Source organism: Coregonus clupeaformis, unplaced genomic scaffold (genome assembly GCF_020615455.1).
Source record: "Coregonus clupeaformis isolate EN_2021a unplaced genomic scaffold, ASM2061545v1 scaf1424, whole genome shotgun sequence".
Classification (NCBI taxonomy): domain Eukaryota; kingdom Metazoa; phylum Chordata; class Actinopteri; order Salmoniformes; family Salmonidae; genus Coregonus; species Coregonus clupeaformis.
In genome coordinates this window covers 50,001-67,500 of record NW_025534878.1, presented here as the reverse complement: position 1 = coordinate 67,500, position 17,500 = coordinate 50,001, and the positions used below count along the sequence as shown (strand labels likewise).

At 45.3% G+C, this 17,500-nt stretch overlaps 1 protein-coding gene across 1 annotated transcript in view; it reads right to left on the bottom strand.

Annotated features, from left to right (window-relative positions):
• LOC121537846 (caM kinase-like vesicle-associated protein) overlaps positions 1-17,500 on the bottom strand; it is a 54,346-nt gene that overhangs the window by 26,459 nt on the left and 10,387 nt on the right. The window contains exon 6 of the mRNA XM_045218185.1: positions 14,570-14,645. Within this exon, the coding sequence (XP_045074120.1) occupies positions 14,570-14,645 (76 nt within the window). The remainder of the gene's footprint in view (positions 1-14,569; positions 14,646-17,500) is intronic.

Here is a 17,500-nt window from a genome sequence, read left to right as displayed (position 1 = left end):
CAAAATGTCCACTTAGGAAGCAACACTGATTGACAATAAATATCACATGCTGTTGTGCAAATGGAATAGACAACAGGTGGAAATTATAGGCAATTAGCAAGACACCCCCAATAAAGGACTGGCTTTGCAGGTGGTGACCACAGACCACTTCTCAGTTCCTATGCTTCCTGGCTGATGTTTTGGTCACTTTTGAATGCTGGCGGTGCTTTCACTCTAGTGGTAGCATGAGACGGAGTCCACAACCCACACAAGTGGCTCAGGTAGTGCAGCTCATCCAGGATGGCACATCAATGCGAGCTGTGGCAAGAAGGTTTGCTGTGTCTGTCAGCGTAGTGTCCAGAGCATGGAGGCGCTACCAGGAGACAGGCCAGTACATCAGGAGACGTGGAGGAGGCCATAGGAGGGCAACAACCCAGCAGCAGGACTGCTACCTCCGCCTTTGTGCAAGGAGGAGCAGGAAGAGCACTGCCAGAGCCCTGCAAAATGACCTCCAGCAGGCCACAAATGTGCATGTGTCTGCTCAAACGGTCAGAAACAGACTCCATGAGGGTGGTATGAGGGCCCGACGTCCACAGGTGGGGGTTGTGCTTACAGCGCAACACCGTGCAGGATGTTTGGCATTTGCCAGAGAACACCAAGATAGGCAAATTCGCCACTGGCGCCCTGTGCTCTTCACAGATGAAAGCAGGTTCACACTGAGCACGTGACAGACGTGACAGAGTCTGGAGACGCCGTGGAGAACGTTCTGCTGCCTGCAACATCCTCCAGCATGACCGGTTTGGCGGTGGGTCAGTCATGGTGTGGGGTGGCATTTCTTTGGGGGGCCGCACAGCCCTCCATGTGCTCGCCAGAGGTAGCCTGACTGCCATTAGGTACCGAGATGAGATCCTCAGACCCCTTGTGAGACCATATGCTGGTGCGGTTGGCCCTGGGTTCCTCCTAATGCAAGACAATGCTAGACCTCATGTGGCTGGAGTGTGTCAGCAGTTCCTGCAAGAGGAAGGCATTGATGCTATGGACTGGCCCGCCCATTCCCCAGACCTGAATCCAATTGAGCACATCTGGGACATCATGTCTCACTCAATCCACCAACGCCACATTGCACCACAGACTGTCCAGGAGTTGGTGGATGCTTTAGTCCAGGTATGGGAGGAGATCCCTCAGGAGACCATCCGCCACCTCATCAGGAGCATGCCCAGGCGTTGTAGGGAGGTCATACAGGCACGTGGAGGCCACACACACTACTGAGCCTCATTTTGACTTGTTTTAAGGACATTACATCAAAGTTGGATCAGCCTGTAGTGTGGTTTTCCACTTTAATTTTGAGGGTGACTCCAAATCCAGACCTCCATGGGTTGATACATTTGATTTCCATTGATCATTTTTGTGTGATTTTGTTGTCAGCACATTCAACTATGTAAAGAAAAAAGTATTTAATAAGATTATTTCATTCATTCAGATCTAGGATGTGTTATTTTAGTGTTCCCTTTATTTTTTTGAGCAGTGTATATATTTCTGTCAAGAAGATAGACATAGAAGCTCAGTTAGCCTAGCCCAGTTAGCCCAGTTAGCCTAGCTCAGTTAGCCTAGCTAGCCTGTAGTTTCAAATGGAGGTCGCTAACGAACGGTTTCAACGCTGCAGGAGCTGTGTTTATGTGGACCGTCCGGACTTTCAATGTAACTGTTTGCTCGCAGAGGACTACAGAGGCGAAGTGGCTACTCTGACCTGGTGAAGGTGTCACCACCTCTTCTACTCCTGTAGCTGGACGCTGTAGCTGGATGCCGCTCTGACCTGGTGGGAGTGTCACCACTGTGTCGTCTCTCCATAAACGACTGGCCGGTGCTCTGCAGTAATCCTTCCACGAAGGGGTCTCCCCATTCCTTGGAAAATTGAGTTAGTAGGATGCTTCTGGATGACTTAGTGGATGTTCCTATTCTTGACCCTGTCAACCAACCATGGAGCCACTTCACTCACCGTGGAAGTAGAAATCAGTGGCCTTTGACAATATGGGCCTCCTTGGTGATGAGAAGCCCAGACCGGATACAGACTTCAAACAGCTTCGCCGCCCTGGATCCAGAGGTTCTGGCGCCTTCAACCCTTGGGGCTTCCGCTTCGAGATCGGATCCGGAGATACCTGCACCTTCGTCATCTGTTCTGTCTCCCTCTCCAGTGACTTCTACCTCAGGTTCAGGTCTTCAGAGCTCCCCCTCATTGGACCGTGAGAGTTTCTGAGACTCCGGCCCCTTCATCCTTCAAACGCATGTTAGTTTGCAATTTCGTCATGTAAAAACTGGCGCACTGGCATTTTCAGCCCATCAGGTTTGGTCATTTACCTGTGTAACATCAGCACTCTTGAGCTCAGATGGGCAGAGTGGAAATATTTGAGAAGTGTCCTTAAAAACATGATCCAAAGTGCTAATTTCAGTCATCAATTTTGACAGGGGAAACGCAGACGATCCAGCCGTGACGCACATGGAATAAGATGTGCTTTAGGTGCCTGTATACTTCGTATTTAGGAACATAAAACAAAAATGTTTTTTCCCCATTTTGTTTTATTTGATTAAAAACCAAGCATAGCCTCCCCTCCTCTCAATGAAAGCTGTTTTCTTTTTGTCTTGCCCAATGTAATCAAGTAGGCTAGTCAAGACCGTTGAAAAAGGATTTGGCTTGTGAGACTGCTTGAAAATAAATCTTAATCACCAAAGCTTTATTAAAAGATCAAGTTTGAGAGGAGTATTGTAGGCAGGCCTGCGTTATTATAGCCATGCTTTTGGAAATGCGTAAAAACCCCCCTCCATGATGTAGGCTAATAAAACGAGACATGAGAACCTCGATGAATACACACTCTTCCCTTACTTACCCTAGAATATAATAACTATAACTATACTGGTTCAACAGCGTCGCTAGGCTAGGCTAGGCTAGGCTAGGCTAATGATGAATATAATAATAATGAATAATAATAATATATATAATATAATGATGGTTCAAAGCGTCGTGTATTTTTATATCCTGCCGAGTTTATTTATTTTATTTTATTTATTTATTGTTGTTTAAAAAAACAGTGCTTGTTTTTGGTTAAATTTTATTAAAACCAAACTTATTAGAATGATTCACTGTCCTGGTTTTATGGTGAGAACGTCCATGGGGCAATGCAACCTCTGGAGAAGAGTGAATGCGATCTGTAAGATGGTTCCAATATGTACAGTGAGGGGAAAAAAGTATTTGATCCCCTGCTGATTTTGTACGTTTGCCCACTGACAAAGACATGATCAGTCTATAATTTTAATGGTAGGTTTATTTGAACAGTGAGAGACAGAATAACAACAACAAAATCCTGAAAAACGCATGTCAAAAATGGATCTCCACCAGTCCTATTTCTGATGTCATTTACAAAGATTCAACCTTTTTTTTATTTTGATCATGGTTTTTAATCTTTTTTGTTTACATTTTTATTTTATTTTTTTGTCATTTAGCAGATGCTCTTATCCAGAGCGACTTACAGTTAGTGAGTGCATAATTATTTATTTTTTCATACTGGCCGTCCGTGGGAAATGAACCCTAAACCCTGGCGTTGCAAGCACCATGCTCTACCAATTGAGCTACAGGGGACTATAGCAATTAGTATATTTTAGTTTAACCACAATATTTGTTGTAATATATGTTCTGTCTTTTCTGGTGGATTAAACTGAAATTGTATTCAACTTTCTATTGCTTGTTTTAAAAATAGCAATATTTTGGAGATTATTTCATTTTCAAACAACTGAAAGTGAGTGGTTGTAATCTGAATAAAGGGAAAAACTGCCATTCTTGAACATGGGGTTGAGACATTCTTACTAAGAGAACCAGTTTGGATTTAAGTATAACTTTTGTATGACTGACGCCTTTAGTGAGAGGTCTAATACTTCAATATTTAATCATTTCTGCCCTCCGAATTCATATTCATTATATAAATAGGCAGTTTAATTTTATCTGGCTTGCCGTTCCAAATAAAATTGAATATTCTTTGCTCATATAATTTAAAAAACAGGTCGCTAGTTGTAGGCAAGACCATAAGAAAAATAGGTAAACTGGGATAATACTAAAGAGTTAATCAGTGTGATTTTTCTACAAATAGACAGGTACTTTCCTTTCCACGGTAGCAAAATCTTTTCTATTTTTGCTACCTTTCTATTAAAATGTATTGTAGTGAGATCATTTCTTTATTTCAGGATACCCGGGCCTCTTTCTAGATCACTGATGTCATGATTTGACAAGTTCCCAGTTGTCTTGAAATCACCATTAGGTTAATTATTTAGCTAGCAACATGTCTAAACAAAAGACCCCACTTCACCAGATGATTACATGACCCATCAAGTTAGTCAGGTGTGTCTGGGGGTGATTACTGCCATCTATTGTATTTCAAGAACATGTGTACAGTGCCTTGCAAAAGTATTCATCCCCTTGGTGTTTTTCCTATTTTGTTGCATTACAAAGTTGTGGAGAAGTACAGATCAGGGTTATAAAAAAATATCTGAAACTTTGATCATCCCACGGAGCACCATTAAATCCATTATTAAAAAATGGAAAGAATCTGGCACCACAACAAACCTGCCAAGAGAGTACCGCCCACCAAAACTCACAAATAAAAAAATAAGCAAACACGTTCTATATCCTGTGCATGTGACAAATAAACATAGATTTTATAAGATATAGTGTGTGTTTACCAGATACGGTAATGTGAAGAACAACATGACCTGCACCAAAGTCAGATTAGGATATAGGCCAAGGACTAGATAAAGGGTATTTTTACCTGGAGTTTTTCCTTATTGTAGGCTACTACTTTATCCACTTTTAGTCTTGAAATCTTTGGTTGTTTACTAAACTACTCACTCTGTTTAGCACATGGCCTCACATGTGAATCCTTAAAGACATGGGTGGGGCTAAGGCTTAAGAGGGTGTGAACGATGCTGAATAGGTGTAAGACGACAAAGAAGAGCTCTCCAGCAGGTTTACCAAAACATTCAAGGGCCATTTTCTTTTCTCAAAAGTGAGGTTACAAGTTTATCAACTTTCAAAAGCAGAATTACTTTCCCATTGTACCTCAACTACAGTGTATGATATACCATTTTCTAGCTCTGAGTCTCTACTTTTATCCAATATATACACAATTTCAAATTTTGCTACATAAGACCAAAACGAGCAGGTCGGTCACATTTAACCTAAGAAACAAGGTCCATGAAATCAATAACTTGCTAGTAACCGATAACATTTATATACTGACTATCTCTGAAACTCACTTAGATAATACATTTGATTACATTTACATTTTAGCAGACGCTCTTATCCAGAGCGACTTACAGTTAGTGAATACATTTTTTTTTATACTGGCCCCCCGTGGGAATCGAACCCACAACCCTGGCGTTGCAAACGCCATGCTCTATCAACTGAGCTACATCCCTGCCGGCCATTCCCTCCCCTACCCTGGACGACGCTGGGCCAATTGTGCGCCGCCCATGAGTCTCCCGGTCGCGGCCGGCTGCGACAGAGCCTGGATTCGAACCAGGATCTCTAGTGGCACAGTTAGCACTGCGATGCAGTGCTTTAGACCACTGCGCCACTCAGGAGACAGTATTTGATGATACAGTGGTAGCAATACAAGGTTTCAACATCTTCAGAAGAGACAGGAATGCCCATGGAGAAGATGTTGCTGTGTATGTTCAGATTCATATTCCTGTAAAGCTTAGAGAGGATCTCATGTTAAATACTGTTGAAGTAATATGGCTACAGGTTAATCTGCCTCACCTAAAGCCCATTCTGGTGGGAAGCTGCTATAGACCACCAAGTGCTAAGAGTCAGTATCTGGATAATACTGTATGTGTGAAATGCTTGATAATGTATGTGATATCAACAGAGGTATATTTTCTGGGTGACCTAAATATTGACTGGCTGTCATCAAGCTGCCCACTCAAGAGAAAGCTTCAAACTGTAACCAGTGCCGGCAACCTACCAGGGTATTTACAAACAGCACAGGAATGAAATCATCAACATGTATTGATCACATCTTTACTATGTCACGATCGTCTTGAAAAGAAGCGGGCCAAGGCGCAGCGTGAGATGCGTACATATTTATTTTTCTTGTACACCACAGCGAAACAAAACAACAAACGAAACGTGAAGTCCTTCGATACAAACACAAATCAAAAGGAACAAGAAACCACACCAAACGAATGCCTTACAGCTACCTAAGTATGGCTCCCAATCAGAGACAACGAGCAACAGCCGTCTCTGATTGGGAGCCACCCTGGCCAACATAGAAACACAAAACTAGAACCTAACACCCTGGCTCAACATACGAGAGTCCCCAGAGCCAGGGCGTGACAGTACCCCCCCCCCAAAGGCGCGGACTCCGGCCGCGCCAACCAAACACAACAGGGGAGGGACCGGGTGGGCACTCCGCCTCGGCGGTGGATCCGGCTCCGGGCATGACTCCCACTCCCTCTCTAACCCCCAAAGCGCCCCTGATCCGGTCTGGCCCTGCTGGCCGGAGCTGGACTGAACACTGGTGGAGCGGAATGCTCTAGCTCGGAGTGGAGCAGCTGACCGGTGCGGGACCAGGCACCGGTGGAACAGGCACGGGCTGTGCCGGACTGACGACGCGCACCACAGGCTTGGTGCGGGGAGCAGGGACGGGCCGGACCGGGCTGACGACGCACACCATTGGCTTGGTGCGGGGAGCAGGGACGGGCCGAACCGGGCTGATGAAGCGCACCACTTGTTTGGTGCGGGGAGCAGGAACAGGCCGGACCGGGCTGACGACGCGCACCATTGTCTTGGTGCGGGGAGCAGGGACGGGCCGAACCGGGTTGACGAAGCGCACCATTGGCTTGGTGCGGGGAGCAGGGACGGGCCGAACCGGGCTGATGAAGTGCCCCACTTGCTTGGTGCGGGGCGCAGGAACAGGCCGGACCGGGCTGACGACGCGCACCATTGGCTTGGTGCGGGGAGCAGGGACGGGCCGAACCGGGCTGACGAAGCGCACCACTGGCTTGGTGCGGGGAGCAGGAACAGGCCGGACTGGGCTGGCGACGCGCACCATAGGCTTGGTAAGGGGAGCAGGAACAGGCCGAACCGGGCTGGCGACGCGCACCACAGGCTTGGCGCGAGGGACAGGAACAGGCCGGACCGGGCTGGCGACGCGCACCACAGGCTCGGTGCGAGAGGCAGGAACAGACCGAACCGTACTGGGAACACACGCCACTGGCCCTACGCGGGGATCAGGAACGGGCCGGACCGGACTGGCAACACACCCCAGTACCTCTCGCCGTGCCTCTACATACTCCTTCCCCCTGGTGTCCAGTAACTCCCGTAACCTGGCGGCCTCCTCTGCCAACCCTCTGAACCACTCTATCCCGTACTCCTGCTGCCCCGTCGTCCACGGCGTGAGCCCCCCCCTAAAAATGTTCTGGGCTTGTCTCTCCCCCGTGGACCAGGCCCCCATGGTTCTCGTCCAATTCTCTCTCCACTGCTCCCAATTCCAACCTTTCTCCTCATCACGCTGCTTGACCCAGTCGTGGTGGTTTCTTCTGTCACGATCGTCTTGAAAAGAAGCGGGCCAAGGCGCAGCGTGAGATGCGTACATATTTATTTTCTTGTACACCACAGCGAAACAAAACAACAAACGAAACGTGAAGTCCTTCGATACAAACACAAATCAAAAGGAACAAGAAACCACACCAAACGAATGCCTTACAGCTACCTAAGTATGGCTCCCAATCAGAGACAACGAGCAACAGCCGTCTCTGATTGGGAGCCACCCTGGCCAACATAGAAACACAAAACTAGAACCTAACACCCTGGCTCAACATACGAGAGTCCCCAGAGCCAGGGCGTGACATACTAATGCTGCAGAATCTGCTCTAAAGCAGTGTCCAAATCCATTGGATGTAGTGATCATAATATAGTAGCCATATCTAGGAAAACCAAAGTTCCAAAGGCTGGGCCTAATATAGTGTATAAGAGGTCATACAATACGTTTAGTAATGATTCTTATGTTGAAGATGTAGATAATATTTGCTGGTCTGTGGTGTGTAATGAGGTCTGTGGTGTGTAATGAGGAGCAACCAGATGCTGCACTGGACACATTGATGAAATTGCTTATTCCAGTTACTAATAAGCATGCACCCATTAAGAAAATAACTGTAAAAGCTGTTAAATTCACATGGATTGATGAGGAATTGAAAAAATGTATGGTCAAATCAAATCAAATCAAATTTTATTGGTCACATGCGCCGAATACAACAGGTGCAGACATTACAGTGAAATGCTTACTTACAGCCCTTAACCAACAGTGCATTTATTTTAAACAAAAAAAGTAAGAATAAAACAACAACAAAAAAGTGTTGAGAAAAAAAGAGCAGAAGTAAAATAAAGTGACAGTAGGGAGGCTATATATACAGGGGGGTACCGTTGCATAGTCAATGTGCGGGGGCACCGGCTAGTTGAGGTAGTTGAGGTAATATGTACATGTGGGTAGAGTTAAAGTGACTATGCATAAATACTTAACAGAGTAGCAGCAGCGTAAAAAGGATGGGGTGGGGGGCAGTGCAAATAGTCCGGGTAGCCATGATTAGCTGTTCAGGAGTCTTATGGCTTGGGGGTAGAAGCTGTTGAGAAGTCTTTTGGACCTAGACTTGGCACTCCGGTACCGCTTGCCGTGCGGTAGCAGAGAGAACAGTCTATGACTAGGGTGGCTGGAGTCTTTGACAATTTTGAGGGCCTTCCTCTGACACCGCCTGGTATAGAGGTCCTGGATGGCAGGGAGCTTTGCCCCAGTGATGTACTGGGCCGTACGCACTACCCTCTGTAGTGCCTTGCGGTCAGAGGCCAAGCAGTTGCCATACCAGGCGGTGATGCAACCAGTCAGGATGCTCTCGATGGTGCAGCTGTAGAATTTTGTGAGGATCTGAGGACCCATGCCAAATCTTTTTAGTCTCCTGAGGGGGAATAGGCTTTGTCGTGCCCTCTTCACGACTGTCTTGGTGTGTTTGGACCATGATAGTTCGTTGGTGATGTGGACACCAAGGAACTTGAAGCTCTCAACCTGTTCCACTACAGCCCCGTCGATGAGAATGGGGGCGTGCTCAGTCCTCTTTTTTTTCCTGTAGTCCACAATCATCTCCTTTGTCTTGGTCACGTTGAGGGAGAGGTTGTTGTCCTGGCACCACACGGCCAGATCTCTGACCTCCTCCCTATAGGCTGTCTCATCGTTGTCGGTGATCAGGCCTACCACTGTTGTGTCGTCGGCAAACTTAATGATGGTGTTGGAGTCGTGCCTGGCCATGCAGCCATGCAGTCATGTAGTCGGATCCTTACAAGGCACCCGGATCTGCGCCCACGATATCTCCGTCTCTTCCTCACGCGAATGACGGGGATCTGGGCCTTGTTGGGTGTCTGTAGAATATCCTTCGCGAACGCCTCGTTGAAGAAAAAGTATTCGTCCAATGCGAGGTGAGTAATCGCTGTCCTGATATCCAGAAGCTATCTTTGGTTATAAGAGACGATGGCAGAAACATTATGTACAAAATAAATTACAAATAACGCGGAAAAACACACATAATAGTACAATTGGTTAGAGGGCTGTAAAACGGCAGCCATCTTCTTCCGGCGCTGTTCCTGTTCCTATGGTTGAGAGGGATGAGGCAAAAGGAATGGCAAACATACTGTAAATTGAGAAATCATGTGACTAAATCGAACAACAAGAAGAAACTGTCCTATGAAACAAAGATAAATGACATAAAGAATGATAGTAAAAAGCGTTGGAGCACCTTAAATGAAATTCTGGGTAAAAAGGCAAATTCAGCTCCATCATTCATTGAATCAGATGGCTCATTCATCACAAAACCCACTGATATTGCCAACTACTTTAATGATTTTTTCATAGGCAAGGATAGCAAACTTAGGCATGACATGCCAACAAAAAATTCTGAACCTGTGACACCTCCATGCATAACTGACCAAATTATGAAAGACAAGCGTTGTAATTTTGAATTCCGTAAAATGAACGTGGAAGAGGTGAAAAATTATTGTTGTTTTTAAACAATGACAAGCCACCTGGGTCTGACAACTTGGATGGGAAAATTACTGAGGATGATAGTGGACGATATTGCCACTCCTATTTGCCATCTCTTCAATCTAAGCCTACTAGAAAGTGTGTGCCCTCAGGCCTGGAGGGAAGCAAAAGTCATTCCGTTACCCAAGAATAGCAAAGCCCCCTTTACTGGCTCAAACAGCCAACCAATCAGCCTGTTTCCAACCCGTAGTAAACTTTTGGAAAAATATGTGTTTGACCAGATAAAATGCTATTTCACAGTAAACAAATTAACAACAGATTTTCAGCACGTTTATAGGGAAGGGCATTCAACATGCATTTACACAAATGGCTGATGATTGGCTGAGAGAAATCGATAATAAAAATATGGTGGGAGCTGTTTTGTTAGACTTCAGTGCAGCTTTTGACATTATCGATCATAATCTGCTTCGGAAAAAACGTATGTGTTATGGCTTTACACCCCCTGCTATATTGTGGATAAAGAGTTACTTGTCTAACAGAACACAGAGGGTGTTCTTTAATGGAAGCCTCTCCAACAAAATCCAGGTAGAGTCAGTCATTCCCCAGGGCAGCTGTCTAGGCCCCTTTCTTTTTTCAATCTTTACTAATGACCTGCCACTGTCTCTGAGTAAAGCCTGAGTGTCTATTTATGCGGATGACTCAACACTAGACACGTCAGTTACTACAGCAAGTGAAATCACTTTAACACTTAACAAAGAGCTGCAGTCAGTTTCAGAATGGGTGTCAAGGAATAAGTTAGTCCTAAATATTTCAAAAACTAAAAGCTTTGTATTTGGGACAAATCATTCACTAAACCTCAACTAAATCTTGTAATTAATAATGTGGAAATTGCAAAAGTTGAGGAGACTAAACTGCTTGGAGTAACCCTGGATTGTAAACTGTCATGGTTAAAATATATTGATACAACAGTAGCTAAGATGGGGAGAAGTCTGTCCATAATAAAGCACTGCTCTGCCTTCTTAACAGCACTATCAACAAGGCAGGTCCTACAGGCCCTAGTTTTGTCGCACCTGGACTACTGTTCAGTCGTGTGGTCAGGTACCACAAAGAGGGACTTACATTAGGCCCAGAACAGTGCATAACTGCTGGCCCTTTAATGTGCACGGAGAACTAACATTCATATGCATGTCAATCTCTCCTGGCTCAAAGTAGAGGAGAGATTGACTTCATCACTACTTGTTTTTGTGAGAGGTATTGACATGTTGAATGCACCGAGGTGTCTGTTTAAACTAATAGCACACAGCTCAGACACCCATGCATGCCCCACAAGACATGCCACCAGAGGTCTCTTCACAGTCCCCAAGTCCAGAACAGACTATGGGAGGCCCACAGTACTACATAGAGCCATGACTACATGGAACTCTATTCCACATCAGGTAACTGACGCAAGCAGTAAAATCAGATTTAAAAAACAGGTAAGAATACACCTTATGGAACAGTGGGGACTGTGAATAGACACACACACACACAGGCACAGACACACACTTGATACCATCCGCACTCTACACACATGTACACATGGACTTTGTGTTGTAGATATGTGGTAGTAGAATAGTGGCCTGAGGGCACACACTTAATGTTTTTTAAATTGTATATAACTGCCTTAATGTTGCTGGACCTCAGGAAGAGTAGCTGCTGCCTTGGCAGGAACTAATGGGGATCCATAATAAACCCCAGGAAGAGTAGCTGCTGCCTTGGCAGGAACTAATGGGGATCCATAATAAACCCCAGGAAGAGTAGCTGCTGCTTTGGCAGGAACTAATGGGGATCCATAATAAACCCCAGGAAGAGTAGCTGCTGCCTTGGCAGGAACTAATGGGGATCCATAATAAACCCCAGGAAGAGTAGCTGCTGCCTTGGTAGGAACTAATGGGGATCCATAATAAACCCCAGGAAGAGTAGCTGCTGCCTTGGTAGGAACTAATGGGGATCCATAATAAACCCCAGGAAGAGTAGCTGCTGCCTTGGCAGGAACTAATGGGGATCCATAATAAACCCCAGGAAGAGTAGCTGCTGCCTTGGTAGGAACTAATGGGGATCCATAATAAACCCCAGGAAGAGTAGCTGCTGCCTTGGCAGGAACTAATGGGGATCCATAATAAACCCCAGGAAGAGTAGCTGCTGCCTTGGTAGGAACTAATGGGGATCCATAATAAACCCCAGGAAGAGTAGCTGCTGCCTTGGTAGGAACTAATGGGGATCCATAATAAACCCCAGGAAGAGTAGCTAATAAATACAAATAAACATTAAAATCTCCTCAATCATTATGATGAGTTATTACTGGGGACAGGACTAATCATTATGATGAGTTATTACTGGGGACAGGACTAATCATTATGATGAGTTATTACTGGGGACAGGACTAATCATTATGATGAGTTATTACTGGTGACAGGACGAGATCTCCCCAACCCCCTAAAAGTCATTTTCATTTTCGGTAATACCAATTATCCCACCGAAGACATTCTTTAAAAAAGTATGCTCGGTCATAACAGACTTTATACGGGCAAATAAAACTCATAGAATAAAAAGGAAAGTTTTACATCTTCCTGAGTCTGAGGGGGGGTTTTAACCTCCCAGACTTGGGATTGTATCAACTCGCCACCCAAGGCTTTTACTTGAGACATATAGTTAAATGCACTAAAAAGGAACAATGGGTACATATTGAAGATGCTCATCCCCAGAATATTTTCACGTGTCTGTTTTCAAAGGAAGGAGCTAAGAACATTAACAACTTCATTGTTAAGAAAACTATAACAATATGGAAGAAAATGAAACGTATTCTACAAGAACCAATATCACTCCCTAGAAACACAACCCCTATGGAACAATCCTTGGATAGCTTTTCACAATTCAGCGATAAATTGGTCGACATGGAAAACTAAAAAGGCATAGAAACCGTAACTGACTTGGTAACAGGAAACACAATTATTTCCATGACAAAATTAAAAAGCAATTTTGGACTGACCAATGTAGATATTTTCAAATGCACGCAACTTAAAAGTTTTATCACAATTTCGATCTGAAATCTTTTGGATATCAGAGCAATGTTGAGGGAATTCTATTTGAGTCAGAAAAGGATACTTATATGATAGCTAAGATTTATAACATCTTGCAGAGAGCCTATCGAACTGACAACCTCTTAGAAAACATATAAATTACAGTTAACGAAAATGTACGCTTCGTTCAGTATAAACTCATGTATAGCCTTTATTACGCAAGAGACAAAATGAACAAATTCTACAGCACAACGGCAGAGTCATGTCTTAAGTGTAAAACTAACAGTGACTCAATCATTCATGCCTTCTGGGAACGCTATAAAGTCCAACATTTGGGGACGGGGTTAGAAAAGTTGGCTGTCAGAAGTTTTACAATATAAATGTTGTTTTAATCAATCTATCCGTATATTTCAAGACATGGCATATGAGGGTGTGATGAGATACCCAATGGGTTGGACTGTACTTTTCAATCATTTAGAAATAACGTTTGCTTAACATTTTACTGCAGTGGGCTAAATCAGGGTCACAGTGTTTCTTGGTAGTCTTAAACAAATCTACCTCAAATCTACCTCATCTATCCACCTCACACACATGGTTATGGGCTTAAAAAAAAAATAAGGCACCTGTACCATGTCAGATATAGAGTTGAAATGTATTCAATATTGAGTTTGCATCCCAATATTACACCTCATATACATCACAGAAGACTGAAATATAACAAAACCGTTTGACATGGAAACACCGGATCTTCGGCAAAAAATAAATATCGCTTATTAGTTATGAAATTATGAAAGATATTAATAACATTCCACCCAGTAGGCCACTAGAGGGCGCTTTGGTCATTTGACTGCAGGAAAGGGCTACAAACTGGAAATTAAATGACCCTCCATCCTTAAGACGCGCCAAAACACCAGTATTTTCCATCCTATAGCTTGTTCTCCATCTTCTTTTTAGATAGTGAGCCAACATGTCTTCAGCACTTTTATTTCCATGAGACATGCTCCCTCTTGTCTCTCTGCAGGAGACGTATTAGTGAGCAATATGTTTCGAACATCAAATCGCAGTACCGAATTGCACTGTTCGGATGATGGAATTATTTTGGATGAACATGCAAAGGTAACCTACTTTTTGAAGTGATTTGTTTGACAATCAGATGAAAACATGGTTGTGTTCATGGCACATTAAAAGGTAATACATTTTTACAGTTAAATTGCATGTCTATAAAAACCATTAAAAAAAATGTGTGTAGTCAGTAAGTCCGGCCTTGGATAGCTGGCTAGACTAATTTACCAATGTAAAAATTGTTAGCTGAAAAATTACTGATGCACAACCAAATTTTGAACTTGCTCTTTGTGTATTCTACTATTCAGTAAGTTGAGACCCAGAGTTTTACATGTTATATAACTCATCTATGACCTAACAGTATGTAGCCTACATGTTATCTCCTGTAAGAACACTCACAGTATATACATGATGACCCCTACTGCCCAACAGTCCACTGGTCGACCGTACCGATGTCTGGCCACAACCTCTGGAGCTGACAGAGAGAGAGAGAGAGCGAGAGTGAGAGTGAAAGTAAGGGAGAGAAAAAAAGTTTAGGGGAAAGAGAGCGAGAGAAAGAGAGAGAAGGTTAAGGGGTGATAGAGAGGTGGGGGAACAGAGAGAAAGTTAAGGGGTTATAGAGAGGTGGGGGAACAGAGAGAAGGTTAAGGGGTGATAGAGAGGTGGGGGAACAGAGAGAAGGTTAAGGGGGTTATAGAGAGGTGGGGGAACAGAGAGAAGGTTAAGGGGTGATAGAGAGGTGGGGGAACAGAGAGAAGGTTAAGGGGTGATAGAGAGGTGGGGGAACAGAGAGAAGGTTAAGGGGTTATAGAGAGGTGGGGGAACAGAGAGAAGGTTAAGGGGTGATAGAGAGGTGGGGGAACAGAGAGAAGGTTAAGGGGTGATAGAGAGGTGGGGGAACAGAGAGAAGGTTAAGGGGTGATAGAGAGGTGGGGGAACAGAGAGAAGGTTAAGGGGGTGATAGAGAGGTGGGGGAACAGAGAGAAGGTTAAGGGGTGATAGAGAGGTGGGGGAACAGAGAGAAGGTTAAGGGGTGATAGAGAGGTGGGGGAACAGAGAGAAGGTTAAGGGGTGATAGAGAGGTGGGGGAACAGAGAGAATGTTAAGGGGTGATAGAGGTGGGGGAACAGAGAGAAGGTTAAGGGGTTATAGAGGTGGGGGAACAGAGAGAAGGTTAAGGGGTGATAGAGAGGTGGGGGAACAGAGAGAAGGTTAAGGGGTTATAGAGGTGGGGGAACAGAGAGAAGGTTAAGGGGTGATATAGAGGTGGGGGAACAGAGATAAGGTTAAGGGGTTATAGAGAGGTGGGGGAACAGAGAGAAGGTTAAGGGGTTATAGAGGTGGGGGAACAGAGAGAAGGTTAAGGGGTGATAGAGGTGGGGGAACAGAGAGAATGTTAAGGGGTGATAGAGGTGGGGGAACAGAGAGAAGGTTAAGGGGTTATAGAGAGGTGGGGGAACAGAGAGAAGGTTAAGGGGTTATAGAGGTGGGGGAACAGAGAGAAGGTTAAGGGGTGATATAGAGGTGGGGGAACAGAGAGAAGATTAAGGGGTTATAGAGAGGTGGGGGAACAGAGAGAAGGTTAAGGGGTGATAGAGAGGTGGGGGAACAGAGAGAAGGTTAAGGGGTTATAGAGGTGGGGGAACAGAGAGAAGGTTAAGGGGTTATAGAGAGGTGGGGGAACAGAGAGAAGGTTAAGGGGTGATATAGAGGTGGGGGAACAGAGAGAAGGTTAAGGGGTGATAGAGAGGTGGGGGAACAGAGAGAAGGTTAAGGGGTTATAGAGAGGTGGGGGAACAGAGAGAAGGTTAAGGGGTGATATAGAGGTGGGGGAACAGAGAGAAGGTTAAGGGGTTATAGAGAGGTGGGGGAACAGAAAGAAGGTTAAGGGGTGATAGAGAGGTGGGGGAACAGAGAGAAGGTTAAGGGGTTATAGAGGTGGGGGAACAGAGAGAATGTTAAGGGGTTATAGAGGTGGGGGAACAGAGAGAAGGTTAAGGGGTGATAGAGAGGTGGGGGAACAGAGAGAAGGTTAAGGGGTGATAGAGAGGTGGGGGAACAGAGAGAAGGTTAAGGGGTTATAGAGGTGGGGGAACAGAGAGAAGGTTAAGGGGTGATAGAGAGGTGGGGGAACAGAGAGAAGGTTAAGGGGTGATGGAGAGGTGGGGGAACAGAGAGAAGGTTAAGGGGTTATAGAGGTGGGGGAACAGAGAGAAGGTTAAGGGGGTGATAGAGAGGTGGGGGAACAGAGAGAAGGTTAAGGGGTGATAGAGAGGTGGGGGAACAGAGAGAAGGTTAAGGGGTTATAGAGAGGTGGGGGAACAGAGAGAAGGTTAAGGGGGTTATAGATAGGTGGGGGAACAGAGAGAAGGTTAAGGGGTTATAGAGGTGGGGGAACAGAGAGAAGGTTAAGGGGTTATAGAGAGGTGGGGGAACAGAGAGAAGGTTAAGGGGTTATAGAGGTGGGGGAACAGAGAGAATGTTAAGGGGTGATAGAGAGGTGGGGGAACAGAGAGAAGGTTAAGGGGTGATATAGAGGTGGGGGAACAGAGAGAAGGTTAAGGGGTTATAGAGAGGTGGGGGAACAGAAATAAGGTTAAGGGGTGATAGAGAGGTGGGGGAACAGAGAGAAGGTTAAGGGGTGATAGAGAGGTGGGGGAACAGAGAGAAGGTTAAGGGGTTATAGAGAGGTGGGGGAACAGAGAGAAGGTTAAGGGGTTATATAGAGGTGGGGGAACAGAGAGAAGGTTAAGGGGTTATAGAGAGGTGGGGGAACAGAGAGAAGGTTAAGGGGTGATAGAGAGGTGGGGGAACAGAGAGAATGTTAAGGGGTGATAGAGGTGGGGGAACAGAGAGAAGGTTAAGGGGTTATAGAGGTGGGGGAACAGAGAGAAGGTTAAGGGGTGATAGAGAGGTGGGGGAACAGAGAGAAGGTTAAGGGGTTATAGAGGTGGGGGGAACAGAGAGAAGGTTAAGGGGTGATGGAGAGGTGGGGGAACAGAGAGAAGGTTAAGGGGTTATAGAGGTGGGGGAACAGAGAGAAGGGTAAGGGGGTGATAGAGAGGTGGGGGAACAGAGAGAAGGTTAAGGGGTTATAGAGAGGTGGGGAACAGAGAGAAGGTTAAGGGGTTATAGAGAGGTGGGGGAACAGAGAGAAGGTTAAGGGGTTATAGAGGTGGGGGAACAGAGAGAAGGTTAAGGGGTTATAGAGGTGGGGGAACAGAGAGAAGGTTAAGGGGTTATAGAGAGGTGGGGGAACAGAGAGAAGGTTAATGGGTTATAGAGAGGTGGGGGAACAGAGAGAAGGTTAAGGGGTTATAGAGAGGTGGG